At 30.6% G+C, this 22,123-nt stretch overlaps 1 protein-coding gene across 12 annotated transcripts; it reads right to left on the bottom strand.

Annotated features, from left to right (window-relative positions):
- Nucleotides 1–1,491: 1,491 nt before the first annotated feature.
- LOC126659600 (F-box protein At3g07870-like) lies at nucleotides 1,492–14,045 on the bottom strand. Of its 12 annotated transcripts, none has more exons than XR_008789693.1 (4): nucleotides 12,301–14,045; nucleotides 8,976–11,729; nucleotides 8,328–8,392; nucleotides 1,492–1,739 (listed from the first exon to the last, which is right to left on the bottom strand). XR_008789693.1 is itself a non-coding variant. In XM_050352900.2 (3 exons), the coding sequence occupies exon 2, from the start codon at nucleotides 10,125–10,127 to the stop codon at nucleotides 9,015–9,017; it is 1,113 nt and encodes a 370-aa protein (XP_050208857.1). In that variant the 5' UTR covers nucleotides 10,128–11,729; nucleotides 12,301–14,045; the 3' UTR covers nucleotides 8,010–8,392; nucleotides 8,976–9,014. The 12 variants fall into 12 exon arrangements, 4 of the variants coding, with proteins under 4 accessions (XP_050208857.1, XP_050208854.1, XP_055959953.1 ...); XR_007635024.2 differs by having other exon boundaries at nucleotides 1,504–1,739; nucleotides 11,665–11,729; nucleotides 12,301–13,536; XR_007635026.2 differs by lacking the exon at nucleotides 1,492–1,739 and adding an exon at nucleotides 6,224–6,696.
- Between the last annotated feature and the right edge of the window lie 8,078 nt (nucleotides 14,046–22,123).

Here is a 22,123-nt window from a genome sequence, read left to right as displayed (position 1 = left end):
GAAGCTCTCCTTGCAACTATGTCTCTTGGTTCCAGAGCATTATAAATAGTTTCCTCAGGAGTTTTCTTGGTTTAGCTGGCTATTATACTCCGCTATTAAAGAAGGAGCGATGATCCTCCCCGATGGAGAACGGGCGAGCTACTCCATCTCGCCATAATAAGGAGTAGATCTGCTCCTCCTTGCTGCGAAGGACGAGCACAAGCTGCTGCTGTACATAGCTTTTCTTCAAGGCTGGTTTTGAAGGCTTTAAAAGCATCCATCATCAAATTCTCAGTTTTGATGATGTTTTCTTTCTGACTTAGTGTTTTACATTGTTGCAAGTGGATTTGTGGTTAGCTGCCAGAGCTTCATAGGTTTTTGCTGATTTTTGTTATACATTATTATTACATTTGTTAGGAACACAATCAAGTTCCATAGGCTGACATTAGTTATACAATATTTATGACAATTAATAACACAATCAAGTGTCTATTCAACGTTGTGTGTGAACATCATCATGTGTCTCTTCGTGTTTTAGCTTCAATGTTGGAGGCATGGCATGGTATAATGGACCATGTTTTTGTGAGCCTCTATGATCAATTTTTGACGATTTGCCCCTCTTGTACTTCTGCTTACACTACTGAAGATTCCATTAATTGTTGTTGTAGATTATGATATAAGTAATCATTTGATCAAATACACAGTTTGCATCTAAAAAAATCAAGAAAATAATTTTCTTTTCAAATTAAAAGGATCTCTAAATTAAAAACCCTAAAGGTTAACCTCTTTCGTGTTCTTTCTTGTTGTTCTTCTTGATCTTCATGTAACAAGTGAGACAGCTAGTCATTGCTAATAAAATTGATTTCTCTGATTGAAAATGAAAGAAAACCAAACACTAATAGATAGCAAAATTTGATTCAATTAAAGACCATACTCGTGTCCCGATTTCTAAATGAGCCACCAAACTCAAAAATAAAGGGCTTAATATACTTACGTGTATTTTGAAATTTATCCTTTTCAAATACAGAGATAATATCTTTAAAAATAGTTTATATTTAATTGTGTAATAGAAGTAAATTAATACAATATTTTGATGTAATTCATAAATTAGTCCTTTTTGTTAATATTTTAATTATTTGGTTCATTTCTTATGTTAATAAATGAAATAAAAGAATATATGTACTTTCAAAAATTAACATATTAGATAGTTTTTTAAAAAAATTCTAGGTACTTTCTTATACTTTTCCATCCCTCCACCGAAGTCTGTTGCCGCCTCCGTATCCGCCGCCGTCAAAAAAGGAGTGGTGCTCCTCCTCGCCGGAGAAGGAGTAGATCTGATCCTCCTCGCTGCGAAGAACAAGCACAGGCTGCTGATCTTCAAGGCTGGTTGCAAAGTTTTAAAAGCATCCATTATCAAATTCACAACTTTGATGATGTTTTCTTTCCGATCTAGCATTTTGCATTGTTGCAAATGGATTTGTGGTTAGCTGGCAGAGCTTCCTAGTTTTTTTGCTGATTTCTGTTATACATTATTATTACATTTATTAGGAACATAATCAAGCTTCATAGGCTGAAATCGGTTGTATAGTATTTGTGATAATTAATAACACAATCAAGTGTCTCTTCCACGTTGTGTGTGAACAACATCATGTGTCTCTTCGTGTTTTTTCTTCAATGTTGGTGGCATGACATGGTATAATGCATCCATGTTTTTGTGAGCCTCCATGATCTGTTCTTGACGATTTGCCCCTTTTGCACTTCTGCTGACATTGTTGAAGATTCCACTAATTTTTGTTGTATATTATAATATAAGTAATCATTTGATCAAACACACAGTTTGCATCTAAAAAATCAAGAAAATAATATTTTTTTCAAATAAAAAAAATCTCTAAGTTAGAAACACTAAAAGTTAACCTCTTTTGTGTTCTTTCTTGTTGCTGTTCTTGATCTTCATGTAACAAGTGAGACAATTAGACATTGCTAATACAATTGATTTCTCTTACTGAAGATGAAAGAAAACCAAACAGCAATAAATAGTAAAATTTGAATTAAATTAAAGACCGTATCCGTGACCCGATTTCTAAATGGGTCACCAAACTCAAAAAGAAAGGGCTTAATGTACTATTGCGTGTATTTCAAAATTTATTCTTTTTAAGTACAGAGATAATGTCTTTAAAAATAGTTTATATTTGTAATGTAATATAAGTAAATTACTACAATATTTTCAATACGTTTTAGTGTCTTTTGTATTGCATTTTGTTTATTAAGCTCTGATATCATGTAGAGAATATGGTATAAGTATTTTCTGTATTGTATTAATTGTTGATTAAATACAGGTTACAAGAGAAGTAGTGATGAGTACAAATTCATATACATAAGATAAGGATAGAATTATAGTTACAACAAACTAAACTAATCTAAAACTGAAGCTAATCTTTATCTTATCTGAATCGACCTATTTGGCGATCACGGAGTCATTTGGGTTTCTTTCTCACTGTGAAATTATGCTTGCTTTTTTCACTTTAATCTATTTTACATTTCAATTTGTAGATGTGATTGTTTAACCACTATTATAGAGAGCGAGACACAAAATACACCGATATGGCTAGTGACGAAGACACATTGTAATTTTAGATGGCGCACAATTTAATTAAATTAATAAATAAATATAATATCACGAAAAATATATACTAAAGAAAATAATCAGTAAAAATTTGAAGTAGGATATTTTTATGTAATTTATTTATTATTTGATTTTTTTAAAGATGATTTAAAAAAAATAGGTAGGGTTTAGGCACTGTTTGTCTGACTGGATTGCCACCTAACTAGACACATACCAAACTCGAAAAAAAAGAGAGGTCAAATGAATTAAATTAAAAAATATGGAGGTCAAATGGGTGAAAAAGTAAAAACATTATAAAAACTAAACTTATAAATTTTTTCTATAAAGTAACGCATGATTATAAAAATTTAAAATCAAATGCAATTTTTGTATTTTAAGACTTATATATTAAATGCTTTTATTTTTAGAGTTAATTTTATTTTTATTTCATGTATAAAAATAAAAATGAAATTCAAATTTATAAGTTGTTAATTTTTAATTTATATTTTATTTTATATTTTTCATTCTTTTTAATTTTTTAATTTTTTAAAAAAGGTAAGAATAGTTATTTAAAAAAAATAAAAGTCATTTAAGTCAAAAATTAAAAGTTAACTAATTATGTAAAGTAGAGAGTCAATTTTTTTAATTTTCATAAAAAAATTATATAAAAAAAATAAAGTTGAAATATCAAAGAGGTTAAACTGAAAGTTGGGGGATTAGATGAATAAAATGATATTAGTTTAAGGATCAAAATATATCTTAATTATATGACACATAAGGTTAAGTTCTTGAGTTTCATATGCTATTGTTTGTTTATAACACGGAGATAAAAAAGGGTTAAACAATTATAAAAATTATGATGTCAAAAGTTAAATAGATAAAATTTACAAATTGAGCTGTCAAATAAATTAAATTGAAAAATAGAAAATTCAATCAATTAACTAATACAAGTTTAAGGGTTAAAAAACGTATTAAGCCTCAATTTTTAAGAGGGACGCTTGAGTTTGGTCTAATAGTTTAACTTTCAAACATCAAATTCCAACTACGCCCTTTTCAATAAATTGGATAGTCGGAACTGGACTATATTGATCATTATCGCCGGAATTTATCAGATACATATGCTGGCGGGCAACATTTCGATTTGACTGTTGTTTTAGACTTCAACTTGAGAAAATAAATTTTCGTTACCAAAAAAATATTCTTTAGAGTGCATACAAGAACTCTTTTTCTTATCAAAATAACTTATTAAAGATAAAATATTCCAGAGATGTTTAAATATGAGTTACGTGAGTTATAAATTTTAGATGGCATAGTAATTAACGAAAAAAAATTAGATATCGATCAATAAAAAGATGAGCTTTTGAGACGAAGCCTCGAACGAAGAGATTTGTCTCAGACGAGGCAGCCTGTCGTGTTAAACTGTTAATAGCGAATGAAGGTTGATCCAATAGTTATGGAGGTGTGTGGAAATGATGTTTAATTATTAATTATTGGTGTTTAAAGGAAATAAAAGATGAACAAATGAAAAAACATTTATCAATTCTTCTTCTGTCATAATAAAAATGTCCACTTTTAGATTATCATACACTTTAAGAAAATACAATAAATGTTATAAATTTTTATATCTTTTTTTTAACTTTTCCTACTATGTCTTCACTTGATATTGTCACTAATTTTCATTTATCTATAGATATTATTAAATATTAGCTCATTGTGTACAGAGGAAGTATAAATTTTGTAAATATTTAAAATATTTAATTTATTTTTGAACTCTTTTATTAGGTTACGAGAGACATGTCAGCAATTCCGAGTCTCTATAACAATGACGGATGAAAGGGTTTAATTATTTTATTTTGAAACAACAAAAGTTTATTAATTGTGCATAAAATCAATTTAAAGACTTATGAGTTCTTATAAAAAATTATGAAGATTCCTTTTATATTTTTGCCAAATTGAAATTAGCGATAAATGTATTCCGTCGTTGCTTTTTGTTTTATTGTTACACGTGTTATTTAGGAGAGAGTTGTTGTTAAGTGAAATAAATACAGTATATTATTTATAAAGTTAAAAAATTACTGATAAAAATATATTATAAATTTAATATTTTTGTAAACACTAAGGGGCCGTTTGGTTCGCCAAAATAAAGAAGAATGGAAATGGGAACTGATAACTTGTGAAAGGGATGTTTGTCTCAGGTCTTGAAGATATCTTCAAGGGAGTACCTGAAAAGCACATCACAACTATTAGAAGGACGCCGGAAGGGATTCCGGCGAACCGCTCCAACGGTCAAGTCAATAAGTGTTTTAGTGAGAGAAAAAAATGAGAAGTGAAAGGAGTTAAGAGTTGAGAGAAAAAAAGTATTACCTATTTTTCCTTTGCCTTTTATACCATCTCCTAGTTTTCTATGTTTGATAGTGACTTGTTTATGTTTTTCCGACATAATTTGTTTGTTCCTTTTGTCTTTGCATGGAATGTAAGTACTTGTCAGTGTACTTCATGTCAGGCTGTCGCCTAGTAATCAGCGAGGTTATGTTCGGTAGAACCGAGGATATGTTTCTTCGGATTTTGGTGTCGTGATCGGTTTGTCCGAGTCTATCCCTAATCGTGTTCGTTTTCTCCTGAGTTGGACCCTTGTGGTTTGTATTTCATATGTTTGTCTCGGTTTGTATTGACTCGGGTATGTCTGCTTTGGTTAGATCAGTCCATTTGCTGTGTTATCAGAAATGATTCTCATTTTTTGTGTGTGTTTTGTCAAATTGTATTAGAAAATGGAATGTCATTAACCCTTCAATGGAAATCACTCATTCCCCCTCTCTTCCATGAGAATTGAGTTTCTATTCTCATGAAAATCAAAATTTATCAAAATATTTTAATAATAAATAAATAATATATAATTATTCAAAAAAATATTTTCAAATATTTATTTTAAAAAGTTTAAAAATATACTTAAAATAATAAACAAATTTTTTTAATTTTTTTTAACAAATAAAAATATTATATCAAAATATTCTTTTTAATAATTTTTTAAAATAATTATTTTTATAAATAAAAAATATTTAAAAAAATAAAAAATATATTTTTAATAAATAATAAATAAATTTTTTGTTAAATTTTAAAAACGATCATTCCCATTCCTTCTCATTCCGATTTTTATTCCAATTTTGATTCCCAACCTTAAATCAAAGCGCTCCTAATTGTGTTTAGCTTAATCTTGGCTTATGAACCTCACTCAACTTTCTACTCTGGATATGAATGACTATAACTCACTGGCGCAAGAGGTTTTTTTGATAAATACTCAAGATATAGTAAAATACTCTCAAAAATATTGTGTCAAAGTTTGTTTTTGAAAAATACTGTTTATAATTTTTTATATAAAAATACCTTTTTGAAAAAAAAAACTTTTTTTATTCTCAAAAATACGATTTGGTTAACCAATAGTATACTAACATGTTGCTAACTGTATACTAAACAAATTTACATTAAAAAAATAAATAATTCAGGTTACTAAACATTATTAATGATATACTAAAAATTAATTAACTATATGTTTATCAACGTTTTACTCACAGTTTACTTACGGTTCACTAACGGTATACAAAAGATAAATTTATTTTTAGAGTACATTTTGTTTAAAATATACAGTTTTTAGTTACACTTTACTAACGATTTAATAACGATATATTTAAAATAAAATTTATTACAAGTTAATTAATTGTCTATCCAAGATTTACTTACACTATTAGTAAACCATTGGTTAACTAACACAAAATCATTACAGATAAATAAGTGGAAAAACAAAAAATCATCACAACAAGTTCATCGTTCGCCGCCGATGGCCATTCCCCTCCCTTCGTTCATCGTTCGCCTACCTTCGTACCGCTCCGATTGCCTTCTTTGTTCAACTCCGACTATCTTCATTCTACTCCGACTACCTTTGTTAATTCTTGAAGCGGTCGTCACCGGATCTAAAGAAATACATGTTGTTGCGGGTCGTCAGATCTGTTAATAGATGGTGGTGTTTGTAGACGTGGGAGGTGGACACAACAGTAGCAAAGACGGCAGTTCCGAGGGGATTGGACACGGCAGTAGGAGAGACGCATCTCCGCCTCCACCTTCTTTGACGGCACCAAGAAGGAAAAAAAAAAAGAAGATAGCAAAAGGAGAAGAATAGTGCAATTTATATTAGCGTTTCTATGAAACCATATTTTTGAAGAAAAAACAAAAAATATAACCGTATTTTAATAAGAGTAATGCTATATAACCCAAATCTTTTAACCCATCTTCTTGTACCGCATGACGTGTTAGTTAAAGAGTTGATGCATTAAATTTTGTTTTTTGAGATATACACTTTTGGATGGGTATTGGACGAATGAAATCCTGCCACGTAAAGTGGGTTATTGAAGGTGGGTTAAATAGGTGGATTATTAAGCATTTTCCTTTTAATAAACACAAACCTAGAACCGTATTAATGAGAATTAAATGGCTTAGTATCATATTATTGTAATACCATCGAGCGTTATAAAACTCACCCAACTTGAGGAGATAGATTTATCATCCAACCAATTGTCTAGTCAAATTCCGTTTCAATTTGGCCATCTTACTTCTCCATCTTCTTTGGACCTTTCATTTAATAAATTAGGAGGAGGGTGATTGACCTTAGTACAAATAACTTGACTCGCACATTGGATTTCACTGTATTCTCCGAGCTAAGAAACTTACGTTATTTGTCCTTATCAAATAATTGACTACTAAAGCTAAACCAATATAAAATTAAGAAAATGCAACATCCTTCAAGAAGTTAAAACCCATAATATTTTTTTAAACCATTCAGTATTATTATATTAATGCTGATTAATCTGAATTTCGAGTCGGGTACGCGGTATCATATTTAGAACTCAAACTGGAGACTTCTAGTTATACTATAATAATCAAGCACATGCCAGTTGATTCAAGCGTTTAGTTATACCAAAAAAGTAGTAGCAGGTCCTTCACCTGCCCTAAAATGCATCACTGTTGAAAAACAATTGTAACACTATTTCATTAAAAAATGTGTGGTAAAAGCTTTACTGAGTTTAACAGAGTGAAGCAATTTAGTTTAGTGGTAAAAAGAACATATAAGCATCAAAAGTTTCATCAATTTCAGCATTAGCAACATTAATAAAATAATCTTAAATTAATTTGCCAAACTGAAAAGTAACTAAAACTGCAAATTTTTATTTGAGTATCAAATATTAATGCCAGCTTTTACTTCATTTTATATATATACGTATAGCATCTATATCCGACATTTATGATTCCATTATAGAATGTAATGTTTTGGACTTGCTCACTAAGCTAGAACCAATATTCAAAATACTGAACTGATGCCCGAACCGAGTAGGCCACTGATTCACGGTTAGACCAGTTGGACCAATTCAACCAGCTGGTCTGAGTTAAAAGGATATATATTTGTAAATGGTAGCATAAAGCCATAAACAGCAAAACTATGGTACCTAAGTTCTATGCCTTGATTCATGATAAACAACATGTCAATTGCATCGTGATTAGCTATGTAATAGCCAAATGACATAGAGTCGACTTCAAATGACATATGCATACGAAAAAAGAGAGCCAAAACAACATCTGAATATACTCAAAAATTCAATTTAAATCTTCTTTGCTTGCATTCTATAAAGAAAAAAGCGTTAGTTGTATCTATCACTCCATGAGAGACTATATATGAAGCACAGAGGTTGAACACGTTTACCTTCATCCACTATTACAGCTTCTTTCTCAGTGCATCATCTAAACCAAGTTCATTAGTTGAATCTCCTGCATCATGTTCTTAATCAAGTTAAGAAGTAAAATGAATATTAAATACTTACATCCTAACACATAAAAAGTGGCAACGGCGTTGGTAATAACATCATTTCTAAACCCACCGCAATGATATATTAATCAATTTCATAAATCAGAGACTTTACAGGTGATTTTTTACTTTATTTTATTTCTAATGAGAACACTATAATGAAGATCTAAACCAAATACAACATAGATAACGCATCCTCAGTTAAAACAGAATTCCGATATCAATCATAATCATACTCCAACATTTTAAACAACCATTCAATAAGCACTGAAGATTTCACCATAATTAGTTCATTTGAATCAAATACTTGTTGGACTACTCTATCCGGTTCTATTATATTAGATGATAAAATTGATGAAAGAAAAAAAAAATAAAAGGCAATAATCGTTGTTCGAATGGTAAACAATGTAGGTTACCAAACTTTAATGCAATTGCCCATGATATCATTTTTATCAACACATGTATGTGGACAACATGAATTCCTAATTCATTCTGCAACCTCGAACAAAATTATAAATAGAAAATCAACAACAGCAAGTGTGTTACCTAAATTATGCGAGTCGCCTAATTCATCTTCAACGTTTCCTATACTATATCAAGTAAGGCCAGAGTCTCCATATAGGTAAAAACAGAAGCAGACCAAAAATCCCCCGTATACTCAATATCCTCCAAATCCGGGAAGAGATCTATGAAACTTTGGGTAGCAAAATCAAATGAAAAAAATTTCCCCAAACCAGAATCTATCATGAATTGCCCATTCTTCCTCAAGAACATTGCAACTGATGCATTCTCTTCATTTTGCAACTTGCCTAAGTTGGTCCATGAATTGTACACGCCATACTCTTTCATCACCCATATATCATTCTTCATAGCGGTTTCATAAATATGAACAACTGCAATAGATTGCCCATATGCGATAACAAACAACATATCAAGGCGAGTGTTCTGCAAACACTGGGGCAATAATATCTCGCGAAAGCTTTCATCTTTCACATTAAAGACAAGCACCAAATTCTGTCCCTTATCATCACTACTGGAATCAAATGCAATCATATGGAATGCACCATTCACAAACGGCATACACTGGCGTTTAAGAAAAACTTGAGGTATGATATAATACTGTGGTGTAATATGAGAAAGATTCTTCCAAGAAGCTGCATTAAGAGAGTAAATCTCAGCCTCAACAATGGGCCTAGACTTTTCAAAATCAAAATCAGACAACACCCTTAGTACTTTGAAATCATTAGTGGTAGAATCAAAACCTAAACTAGATAATTCACACCCCTTGGGTCTATTTAGCTTTGGTTTTGGAAGGCTTAGTGATCTGCAAATCGATGGATTCCATAGGAGATACTCGGAGGACTCACGAAATAAAAGAAGACCATTGCAAGAGGCATAGGGCCTTAAGTTGAACATGGAATAGAAATGAGGAGGCAAATGACACTCACTCAACTCTTCAGTATCATCATCATGGAATGATATCACATAATTGTTAGGGTCAAAATAGTGGCACATAATGACTAAATTCGGTTTCGAATCTGAAGCTTGAATATGGGGAAGATGGGTATTAAATATAAAAGAAGGGGATTTAATAAGAGAATACCATGATTTGCAGACTACAGTGCATCGCAAGAGCTCTTTATTTGGTACCCTTTTCAGAATTTCTGCTTTCAATTCGTCAGGTAGAATTTCAATCATTTTCTTTGGCTGATATCAGGAAGAAGTTTTTATTGATTCAACCCTCTGAGTTAATTCAAATGGCTGAAACCCACTCCGGCAAGTCAGCCAAGGCGGAACAAAATCAATGAAAGTCACCAAGAAGGCGGCGAAAGAACCAAAGCCTCCACGGCTTCCAGCTCAGCAGCGTCGACGAAGGCGAAAATAGCTTCTACTCAGCTATTATTTATTGAGATAAGGGATACAGATTACTAATTTCCAATTACAAACCCTACAATTTTCAAATATTTATCAATTTTGTGTGGGAAATTCAACGAAATTTCATTTCAGAAGACTGGTTCAGATATTTTGTAAATAAATATAGTACATTATTTGTAAAGTCAAAATAAAGATGGGTGGCATTTCAGAACTCCATAATTTCTGATAATATAATAAAAAAAAAAAAGCTGACTTGGTCCTGGGTTGAATTGGATCAAGATAAACACAACAAAAGATAATTAATTTGGTATATATAGACAAATTTCTCAGTTGGTAATTTCCTATTTGTGGTTCAACCAATTCAATTGTCTAATCGGTGGGTTAAAACTTGAAACTCAAACAAAAAGCTATACCAAGTGCACAGAGTGAATCAATTTACTTTAGTGGTCTCTAAGCACATATAAACACCAAAAGTTTCATCAATTCAGCATTAGCAACATTAATAGACAAAATCTTATTGCATGTTCATAATCAAAATATAGCTTTAGCACATTTTCAGATATCATGATCTGCAATCTCTAATATCAACCATCTTTGTAACCATCTAATATCAGAATTCGTTTTTTTATACAGATACTTAGACAGTTAAACATAATGATACTACTTTTCCACTCATTTTGCTTGCAGAAGAAGTCTTGCAAGTTGCAAGAACAATTCCGACTCATGTTTTTATTACATATATATATAGCATCTAAATCCAACATTTGTGATTTCCATTGTTGTCAATTATAGAACTAATGTTCTAAACGCTGAACCGGTGGCTGAACCTAATAGGCCACTAATTCACGGTTCGACATGTTGGACTAGCTGGTCGGATTGTATAATAAGAAGGCCTCTTTTCTTTTTAGCTTCTAATCCGATTTTTAAATACTAGCTAGAACATTGCATTTACTGATTACACCATCAACAGAAATTTAGCAACACAAATGATATGTTAAAGTAAAACTTCCATTATCTGTTATTAAACATCAAAGCAGACATCAAGATAGAGAATAAATGATATATCTTAGTGAATGGTAACATAAACAGCAAAACCAATACTGTGGTGGTACCTAAATTCTGCATCTTGATTCATAACAAACCACACGTCAGTTGTATTGTGATTAGCAACGTAATAGCCAAATGACATAGAGTCGACTTCAAATGACATATGCATATGAAAAAAGAGAGCTAAAACAACAGCTGAAAATACTCGAAAATTCAATTCAAATCCCCTTTGCTTGCATTCGAGAAAGAAAAGGCGTTAGTTGTATCAATCACTCCATGAGAGACTATAAAGTACAGAAGTTGAACAAATTACCTTCCCCCACTACTACAGCTTCTTTCTGAGCACATCATCTAAACCAAATTAATTAGCTGGGTCTCCTGCATCATGTTCTTAATCAAGTTAGGATATAGTACGAATAGTAAGTACTTCCATCTTGATATAAAAAAAGTGGTGACAGTAATGGTAAAAACATCATTTCTAAACCCATCAAAATGATATAATCATCAATTTCATAAGACAAAGATTCTACAGGTGAATTTTTTACTTTATTTGGTTTCTAATCAGAACACTAGAATGAACATCTGCACCAAATACAACATAGATAAGGCATTCCTAGATAAAACAGAATTCCGATATCAATCATAATCATGCACCAACATTTTGAATAACCTTTCAAAATGATCTCAAGATTTCACCATAATTAATTCATTTGAAGTAAGTACCTTGTTAGCTATTCCATCCAGTTTTACTATAATTAGCTGATAAAATTGATAAAAACAAACAAACAAAAGGTAATAGTCATTGTTCGTGTAGGATACTTAAACTTCAATGCAATTACCTATCAATTTATTTTATCGACACATGTATGCGGACAACATGAATTCCCAATTCATTTTGCAACTTAGAACAGAATTGAAAATAGAAAATCAACAACAGAAAGTGGGATACCTAAATTCTGCGACCGGCTTGATTTATCTTTAAAGTTTCCTCTATCAAGTAAGGCTAGGGTCTCAATATAGCTAAAAACAGTAGCAGGACAATTATCCCTCATTTCCTCCAAATCCGGGAAGAGATCGACGAAGGTTTGAGTAGCAAAATCAAATGAAAATATTTCCCCAAAACCAGAATCTATCATGAGTTGCCCATTCTTCCTCAAGAACATTGCAACTGATGATTTGTCTGTTTCATTCTGCAACTTGCCTAAGTTGGTCCATGAATCGTACACGCCATACTCTTTCATCACCCATACATCATTCCTAATAGCGGTATCATATATATGCACAACTGCAATTGATTGCCCATATGCGATAACAAACAACATATCAGACGGAGCCTTTTGCAAACAGCGGGGCAATAATATTTCGCGAAAGATTTCATGTTTAACATCAAAGACAAGCACCAAACTGATGCCCTTATCACCGCGACCATCATAAGCAATCAAATGCAATGCACCATTAACAAAGGGTATACACTGAGGTTTAAAAAGAATATGATATGGGATTTCGTACTTTGGTGTGATATGAGAAATATTCTTCCAAGAACCTGCATTAACAGAGTAAACCTCAGCCTGAACAACGGGTCTAGGTTTTTCACATCCACACAACAACCTTAACACTTTGAAATCATTAGTGGTAGAATCAAAACCTAGACCACAGAATTCTTCCCCATGATTAAGTTTTGGTTTCGGAAGAGTTAGTGATCGGGAAATGGATGGATTCCGAAGGATATAATCAGAATCCCGAAGAAATAAAAGAAGGCCATTGCAAGAGGAATAGAGACTTGATTTGGACATGGAATAGAAGTGAGCAGGTAACTCGCACTCAATGAACTCTTCAGTATTATCATCATGAAATGACATCCCATAACCGTTTTCAGGCCAAACGTGGCACAAAATGACTAAATGCGGGTTCGAGTTTGAAGCTTGAACATGGGGAAGATGGGTTTGGAAAATGAAAAAAGAGGATTTGAGAAGATAATACCAAGATTTGCAGACTTCAGTGCATTGCAAGAGGTCCTGGTTCGGTACCCTTTTCAGAATTTCGGCTATCAGTTCATCCTGTAAAATTTCCATCATTTTCTTGCGGCCAACACTATGAAATTATGAAATTATGCTTTCTTTACCCACCCATCAATTCTTGAATTTGCCTGTGTTATGAATTTTGGATGAAATTTATATATTTTTTTTTTTGGGATATTGATCGAGAAAATAAAATAGGCTCTTAAAAATTTATATTCTTCTAAAAAAAATATGGAACAAATTTATATTCTTCTAAGTTAGTTTTAATTAAGGAAACAGGTATTATTAATGAACGCTGCCGTTCGTTGCCCCTGCCGCTTCCGCCGCTGCCGTTCGTTGCCCATGCCGCTTCCGCCGCTTGCCGTGCTGTTCCTCTTCTCTCCGCTGATCCTCTCCTCTTCTCTACGCCGAACCGCTGCTTCTCTCCTCTCCGCTTTCGCCGTCTGCTCCTTTCCTCTTTTCCGCTGCCGCCGTCTGCTCTCTAACAAAATCCTGGCTCTGTGGGTGGTAAATTGTCTCCGTTGATGGTAACCGTTTTCTCTTTAATTACATTTTTCTTGTCTCATTTGCATACCTTCATCATTTATTATTTTTTTCAAAGTCTGGGTTTAGTTTCTTTCATAAGAAATCAAGAAATTTAATGCTTTACTTTTTATTTGAGAAAAGTCAATTTGCATTATAATTTGAGTAACTGTATATTATAACTGATTACGTATAATTTGTGAACGAACAAAGGATCACTTTGGCCCCTCAACTTGGCACAAAGTATCAAAAACGTCCAAATTGAGAAAACCGGATCACTTTTACCCTGAACTTGTCAAAACCGGTACAAAAAGACCCCTATGCTGACGTGGCACCTTAATTGGAGAGTGGGTTACTAATTAATTAAAAATTATCCTAATTAATCATATTTAAATACTAATTAATTATAATTTAAACCTAATTAATTCAGGGGCCTTTTTAGACTTTTTTCAAAAACAAAAATCAAATTTTTTTTCTCAGTTTCCGGCGAGGAGGAATCTCCTCGCCGGAAAAACGAAGCTGCTGCTCCTCAGGAGCAGCAGCTCCGGTCTGTTCTTCAGAGAACAGACGAAGGGTCTGTTCTCTGAAGAACAGACCCGCCGTCTGTTCTTCAGAGAACAGACGGCCGGTCTGTTCTCTGAAGAACAGACCCGCCGTCTGTTCTCTGAAGAACAGACCCGCCGTCTGTTCTTCAGAGAACAGACGGCCGGTCTGTTCTCTGAAGAACAGACCCGCCGTCTGTTCTTCAGAGAACAGATCCGGTCTGTTCTTGAAGAACAGACCTGGTCTGTTCTTCAAGAACAGACCTGGGTCTGTTCTTCAAGAACAGACCTGGGTCTGTTCTTGAAGAAGAACAGATACCCAGATCTGTTCTTCTTCAAGAACAGACCCACGGGTCTGTTCTTGAGGACCCACGGGTCTATAAAAAAATTTAAATTTTTTTAGTTTTTTTTGTTAAAAAATTAATTTTTTTATGTTTCTATTAAAAAAATTGATTTGGGGATTAATTTGTTATATATAAAAAAATTTAGGGGTCAATTTGTTATATAAAATTTTAATTTAAAAGGATTAAATTGTTTTTATTTTAAATTATTAGGAGTTAATTTAAAATGTTAAGAAAAAATTAGGATCATTTTACCCTCTTTACCATTTAAAACCACCTAGGATTAAAGAAACCCGGAGAGTGTATCTCACTCTCTTAAGTGAGAGTGGGGAGGGGTCTTTTTGTACCAAATTTAACAAGTTCAGGGTAAAAGTGATCCCGTTTTGCTAATTTGGACGTTTTTGATACTTTGTGCCAAGTTGAGGGGCCAAAATGATCCTTTGTTCATTTGTGAACCATAAACATATAGAAATAATTAACTTTTTGCTTCTTGTGTGCGGTTAAAATTATAAAAAACTGTTTCCAGATAATTATGAAAGTTTTCTTTTAGTTTGTTTTCTCTCTTTTACACATCCAAAATTTTAAATTACATTGTTCATCCATCTTCAACAATAACTTCTGCTGTTTAAATTTCTCATTAATTGTTTCAACAGTTTTCTTCATTTTTCTAAGAAAACATATTTAGAGGAAATACTATGATTAATGTCTTTTCAGCATATGGTAAACAATAAGATCATCGCCATTTTTTATGGCAAGAATTGTCAGAGAAAATCTCAGCAATCCCTACTTTTAAATATAGATTAAACTATATTATAATAACTAAATTTTATTTCAAACTCTCATCATTTATATATCTTCAAAACTGGTTTGTTTCTTTCAAATTTAGTTTTTGATAATTGAAACATTAAATGTAGTTTTTTGTCATATTATAATAACTGAATTTTATTTCAAACTCTCATCGTCATCTTTATGTTAATTTTTCATTTTTTTTTTGGCGTGATCATGTATCACTTTATTGGCACTTCTCCTATAAAAGGATGAAGATTATATAATTTTGCAATGGCATTTTCTTCTTGAATTTTCTCACCATGGCAAGTTCTTCACCACAATTGATATCCAATACACAAGTTTCAAATATTTTTACTGCAACCTTAGAGTTAGAAGATGAAGATTTGTTAATAACATCCAATATCCTTATTCTGTAGAGTTGTAACGGATAAACAAACCAGATTGCATATTTTTCAACAATCAACGACAACAATATGGGGTGTTGGTTTCTCTGTTAAGGATTGCTCAAATAGTCTGTTACAGGTGTTTTTCAATGACAAAATTTGAAATGTTCAAGATATTAAATGGATGTCCTTGGGGTGACTCTCTTTGTTTAACTGATATCGAAGTTAAGAATTATGCACTAAGTAATCCACAAACTCTTCCTCTTTCAACGCAATGTTTGCTAGAACAACTGTTACAAATATGCTTTCTGATATGTTAGTAGAATCCAACATCGAATCCACTTTTGGTAGCTAAAATAATTCAATACAAACAATGTGTATATATACATATATTGTGTGTGTTACTGAAAAAATTAAAATATTAAAACTATAGTTAGACAAAGTTGAAATTTATGATATACATATGATTAAGATTTTAGAAAATTGGATTGTTGTCATAGAGCAATTTTTTTTTAAATTTTTTTTATCTTATATATATTTGATGGCTTTTTTATGGTTAATTCGTTGTAGTCTATTTTATCTATTGTATTATTGGATGAATTATAATAATTCATCCAATAATATTAAATGGATAAAATACAAAATTTATAAAACGAAGTTACCATAGACTTAACTTGATGGCAGAATTATTTTATTTATCTTGACAAAATTTGGCCTTTTCAACTATGGCGAAAGCACCAAAAATTAAGGTGTAAATAATCAATATTCGTATGTAATTTCATTTCATCTTTAAAAGAAAATCACTAATTTAATACAAGTGCACATTTCTTTTTGGATGAGATGAAATTTTCTTTTAGCCTAATTTTTCGAGGTTTATAAATTTTAATTTTATTTTATACACTATAAGTATATTTGGGTGGCCCATCTGGTGGCTAAAAAGCCCTATTAGATGACTGCTTGACAGTATCATCATTACTTTTTGAACGGTTCACTCATTGTGATGAGAAATTGTCCATATGTACATAGTTACTGACTTACACTTCACCTAGTGAAGTTTGCCTATGAGAAAAAAAAAATTACTTTAAGACACTCCAGTTATCCTATTACTATACAGTTTAAAATCTCTTCTTTCAACATCCTATTTAATTCTCTGGCAAAAAAAATATATATCATTTTTAACAAGGTCGCGCATAACACGGGTGATTTTGATAATTTTAATATTTTTAATAGTAATTGATACTGATCTAAAAATATCTAAACCAACGGCTCTGCCTCATGAACCTGATCCGCCTCCATATTTTAAAGAACGCCCTTCTTTAGATCTTCCATGGTTTAAATGGAGACTTCGCCCTGAGATTCTTGAAAAACGTCCGGATTGAAGTCCACATGACCAATATAGAGAGACGCACTGGCCTTCTCTCCCACTATTCAGATCAATCGGAAAATGTGGCTCAGTATCAATAGAAGATCATCGTCTATATCAACGATCTTTAGCAAGATAACTGGCCGCCAAATAATTCTTTTTACCCCTAAATGCTTAATACCCACATTCTTTACCATAAAACTCTTATTGACTTAAGTATCAGAACGACTTTCAAGCAACTCCAGTCTGAGGTCATTTGAACTTACCTTGTTTTTTATGCAGAAAACACTCAAGAGGCGATCTTGAAATTTTTACTTGTATCATTTGGTATGGTGAGCGTGAAATTTATTGTTTCAGTGTTCTTTTCAAAACTTATTACTTTGCGATGGATCCCCCAGGAGATGATCCCCGCCACCAATTTATGACGGAGTCTAAGATAACATTATCAGTAATTAACATTATCAAGTCCGGTTTACTTAATAAAATGAAGAAAAGATTAGGATAATACTCTATTTTTAAAAAATAATTTAATTTTCTACCTCAATAAGGAAAAGATAGAGAAAATATCTTATCATTCTAATGCTTTTATTTTTTTACTCTAAAGCATGTTTTTATTATACTTATACCTACTTTTTATTAATTTTTTATTCTAAGTATATATTTTTACATATCATATGACAACTGTCATATCTTTACTCTTTCTCTCTTTCTCTCTCTGCTCTTTTTCTCTCTTCTTCTTCTTCTTCTTCTTCTTCTGTTTTTTTTTCTTCGTTAATTTTCTTCTCCTTCTTTATTTCTTCTTCATTTTTCTTTTTTCGCCGTTCCTTCATCGCTTCGCCGCCGTCCCTTCATCACTCCATCGTCGCTGCATTATTTATTCATATTTTATTTTTCTTTAATTCATGGTGATTATTGCGATTTTTTAACGTTAAGATATAAATAAATTACTCTTGAATTTCTTTTCAATTTTAGATCTAAAAATCTTCATAAAAACGATATTATGATGAAAAAAATGATTTTCTGCAAAAAAATAATTTTCTGAAAGAAAAAAAACAACAACATCTGATTATCATATGATTATCATAATACTAAAAAAAAATGAGTTTTTATAAAAAAAAAAATCTCTGATAATCATATGAGTATCAATGTATTATCATAACACTGCATATAGAAAGATTTTCTACAAAACAAAATTGATTATCATGTTGTTATCACTGTATTATCATCTCGTTATCATAATATAATCATATGATACCGAGATGATAATGTATTATTGTACCAAAATGAAAATATTATGACAATGACATGATAATAAAATTATGATAACAGTATGATAATATGATACCTATATGAAAAACAATTACATAAAAGTTATGATAACGAGATGATAATGTGAAGAAAATAGTATTATAATGAAGTAAAATAATGTCATATTATCATACTATTATCTTCGTCTTATCATCTTGTTATCATAATTTTTTTGTAATTGTTTTTTTCATACATGTATTATATTATTATACTATTATCTTCGCATTATCATCTCGTTATCATAATATTGTAACTATTTTTTCATACAGGTATCATATTATCATACTATTATATTTTCATTATCATCTCATTATCATAATTTTTCTGTAATTTTTTTACATATATGTATCATAGTATCATACTATTATCATAACTTTATTATTTTATTATCACCTGGTTATCATACTGGTGTCATGAATCTTTTTGTAATTATATTTTCACGTACGTTATCATCCAGTTATCATAACCTTATTATAATTCATTATCATCTAATTATCATTATCGTACATTGTATTATCATAATCATATAAATAATCATATAATGTTATGATAACGACATGATAATGTAGTGATAATAACATGATAATCAGACGGTGTATTAATAAAAAAATTGATTTTGTTTTTGCAGTGTTATGATACTTGCATGATAATGCAATGATGATACTCATATGATAATCAGAAGCAGTTTTTTTCATAAAATTATTTTTGTGTATAAAAACGTTTTTTATTCAGATTTTTAGATCTAAAATTGAAAAAATTCAAGAGTAATTTATTTAGACCTGAAAATTAAACAAATCGTATTAATCACCACGTGTCGAGGAAAAAACGCTAAAATAGAATATGAAAAACGGCTGAGTAGCGATGGAATGATGGCGGAGCGACGACAAAATAATAAATTAACGATAAGAAGGATAGAACAAAAATGAAGAAGAAATAAGAAAGAAGAAGAAAAAGAAGAAGAAGAAAATGAAGAAAAAGAATGGCGGAAAAACAAGAACAGAGAAGGAGAAGAAAAAGAATGAAGAAGAATAAAGGAGAAAGAAAAGAAAATAAATGACAGTTGTCACTTAAGAGTAGAAAAAATATGGTTAGAGTAAAATAACAATAAAAGGTAGGTATAATTATAATATAAATAGGTGTTAGAGTAAAAAAATAAAAATATTAAAATGGTGAGGTATTTTCTCTATTTTTTCTTTATTAATGTAGGAAATCAAATTATTTTTAAAATTGGTGTATTTATCCTAATTTTCTTTAAAATAAAAGATGAATTCTTGAGTGATAATAATATCATGGGTGAGGATTTTTGCACTCCACAAATTGATAATTGGACTCCATTTTCACCCTTTTAATTTATAAATAACTCTATTATCCTTGACAATCACTTATCCATTTATCTTTATTTTAAAATTGTCCCCTTCTAAATTTTTTAACACTGTTTGATTACTTTTTAACTATTTAATCTAATATAACTATTTTATATAAGTAATTTTTAGATGATTTAATTTTTTTTAATTGAAATAAGAAAAAAATTCTTTATACACACATATAATTGTCGTATTCGCATGATAAAAGTGCAAATTTCAAACTAAAAAATTAAAAGATATTTTAAATACATAGATGTTCATTGAAAAACCATACAAACATATTTATAAATAATTATAAATATATTTTAAATTTTAAAAACAATTCCAAAAATATAAATTTTAATATAAACCATAGATATTTATAAAATACCTAAATGATAAGAAAATTTTAAATAACTCGATAAAAATAAAATATCAAATATTTCAAATTTAATTTTTTTCAAATTAAAGTATAATTGCTATATTTTGTTTATGAATATTTTGTTATAAATATACCGACCTGAATAATGTTTGGCGCAAAAAAAATTACTTTGAAAGAAGTCTGAGTAATAATTTTAAAATATAATGTGAATTTACAGATAATGGATTTTAAATAAAGGATAACAAAGTCATTTACATTTAAAATTGGAGTGTAATTATAAATGGTGGAGTGCAAAAATCCCTACCCCAATATTATTTGAATGCAATTGTTTTGTGGCGTTCGAAATTAATATAGAGGGTTACCATAAAATTGGCCATGATTTTATATGGGTTAATTGCAAATTAATGCACGAACTTTACCCTAATTTGCAATTACAACACGAACTTTGAAATTTGGCAATTTAATACACCAATTTTCATTTTTTTGGTAAATTAGTACACCGACCAATCATACAAATACACGTGGCTTTATATGAAAATGTCCACGTTAGTGTTTTTCCAGTTTGGTGTATCAATTCGCCAAAAAATGAAAATCGGTATACCAATTTGCCAAGTTTTAAAGTTTGTGTTGTAATTGCAAATTAGGGTAAAGTTTGTGTATTAATTTGCAATTAATCCTTTTTTCTATCAACCTAAATTTTAAATAGACGAAAATTATATATTTATTTTTATAAGTCGTTTAACCTAGGCTGATTTTTTTTTATTTCTCCATTATTTATAACAATATTAGTAAGTTTCTAAAGCATCAAGATAGTTTCCAAACATAATTAAAATTCATATTACATTTATTTTAATTAATTTTTAATAGGTTTTATGTTGTTAAAAAGCCAATATTTTAATCTATATAGACTTTTTAAAATGACGTATTGTCATAAAAAGTCTCAACCTTTTAACCTTTTTTCAATTTTACCCCAACATTGTAAATCATCATATACCTAAATTTACACCTTTGGGTATCACTTGCACCCAATTTTGTAAATGAAACTATTTTCTATCGGAAAAAAAATTTAAAAAAATCCTTATAAATAATTTATTTGAATTCTTTTTAATTTGAAAAATAAATAATTTATTTGAATATCAAAAAGAGATCAATTTAATACTTGTGATATAATTGAAAGTGAAAAGTGTAGATTTGATTACAATTGACGATTTTACAATCTCTGGTTAAAATTAAAAAAGAGTTAATAAGCCAAAAGTTTGTTTGGGAATTAGTGTTTTTAAAAATTATAAATCTATCTCAAATTAATCATTTTATTGAATATTTATCTAACTTTTCAAAATATATTTAATGTTTTTTAAAATTAACTTATCCATGTCTCATTCCAATTTGACAATTGTCCTTCTGTCAAATTTGTTATTTTTTTAATAGGTTCGTCCCTCGACTTGCTACACTTTTGTTGCCTCAACGCCACCTAAGCCTGTTTGCAGAAACATGATCGCCTAAGGTTTTTCTCAGGCGCACCCCCTTCGCGCTTTTTCTAGCGCCTAGGCGCGCCCCAGTCGCGCTTTTCTAACGCTAGGCACGTCTCAGTCGCACTTTCCTAGCGCTAGACGCGCCTAGATCGCGTTTGATAGTTAATAAAATTAAAATATCTATAAACCGTTAGGCAAAAAATCTTGTTTTAAAATTAGTTGTTGAAGGCTTTGTAAAAAAAATAAACAAAAAATAAAAGTTAAAAGTAAAGGTGGACCAAACCCTAAACAAAGCAGAACATAGTTCAT

The sequence above is a fragment of the Mercurialis annua genome, linkage group LG8 (assembly GCF_937616625.2).
Source record: "Mercurialis annua linkage group LG8, ddMerAnnu1.2, whole genome shotgun sequence".
NCBI lineage: Eukaryota > Viridiplantae > Streptophyta > Magnoliopsida > Malpighiales > Euphorbiaceae > Mercurialis > Mercurialis annua.
The sequence above is the reverse complement of the archived record's forward strand: the minus strand, read 5'-3'. Positions and strand labels throughout refer to the sequence as shown.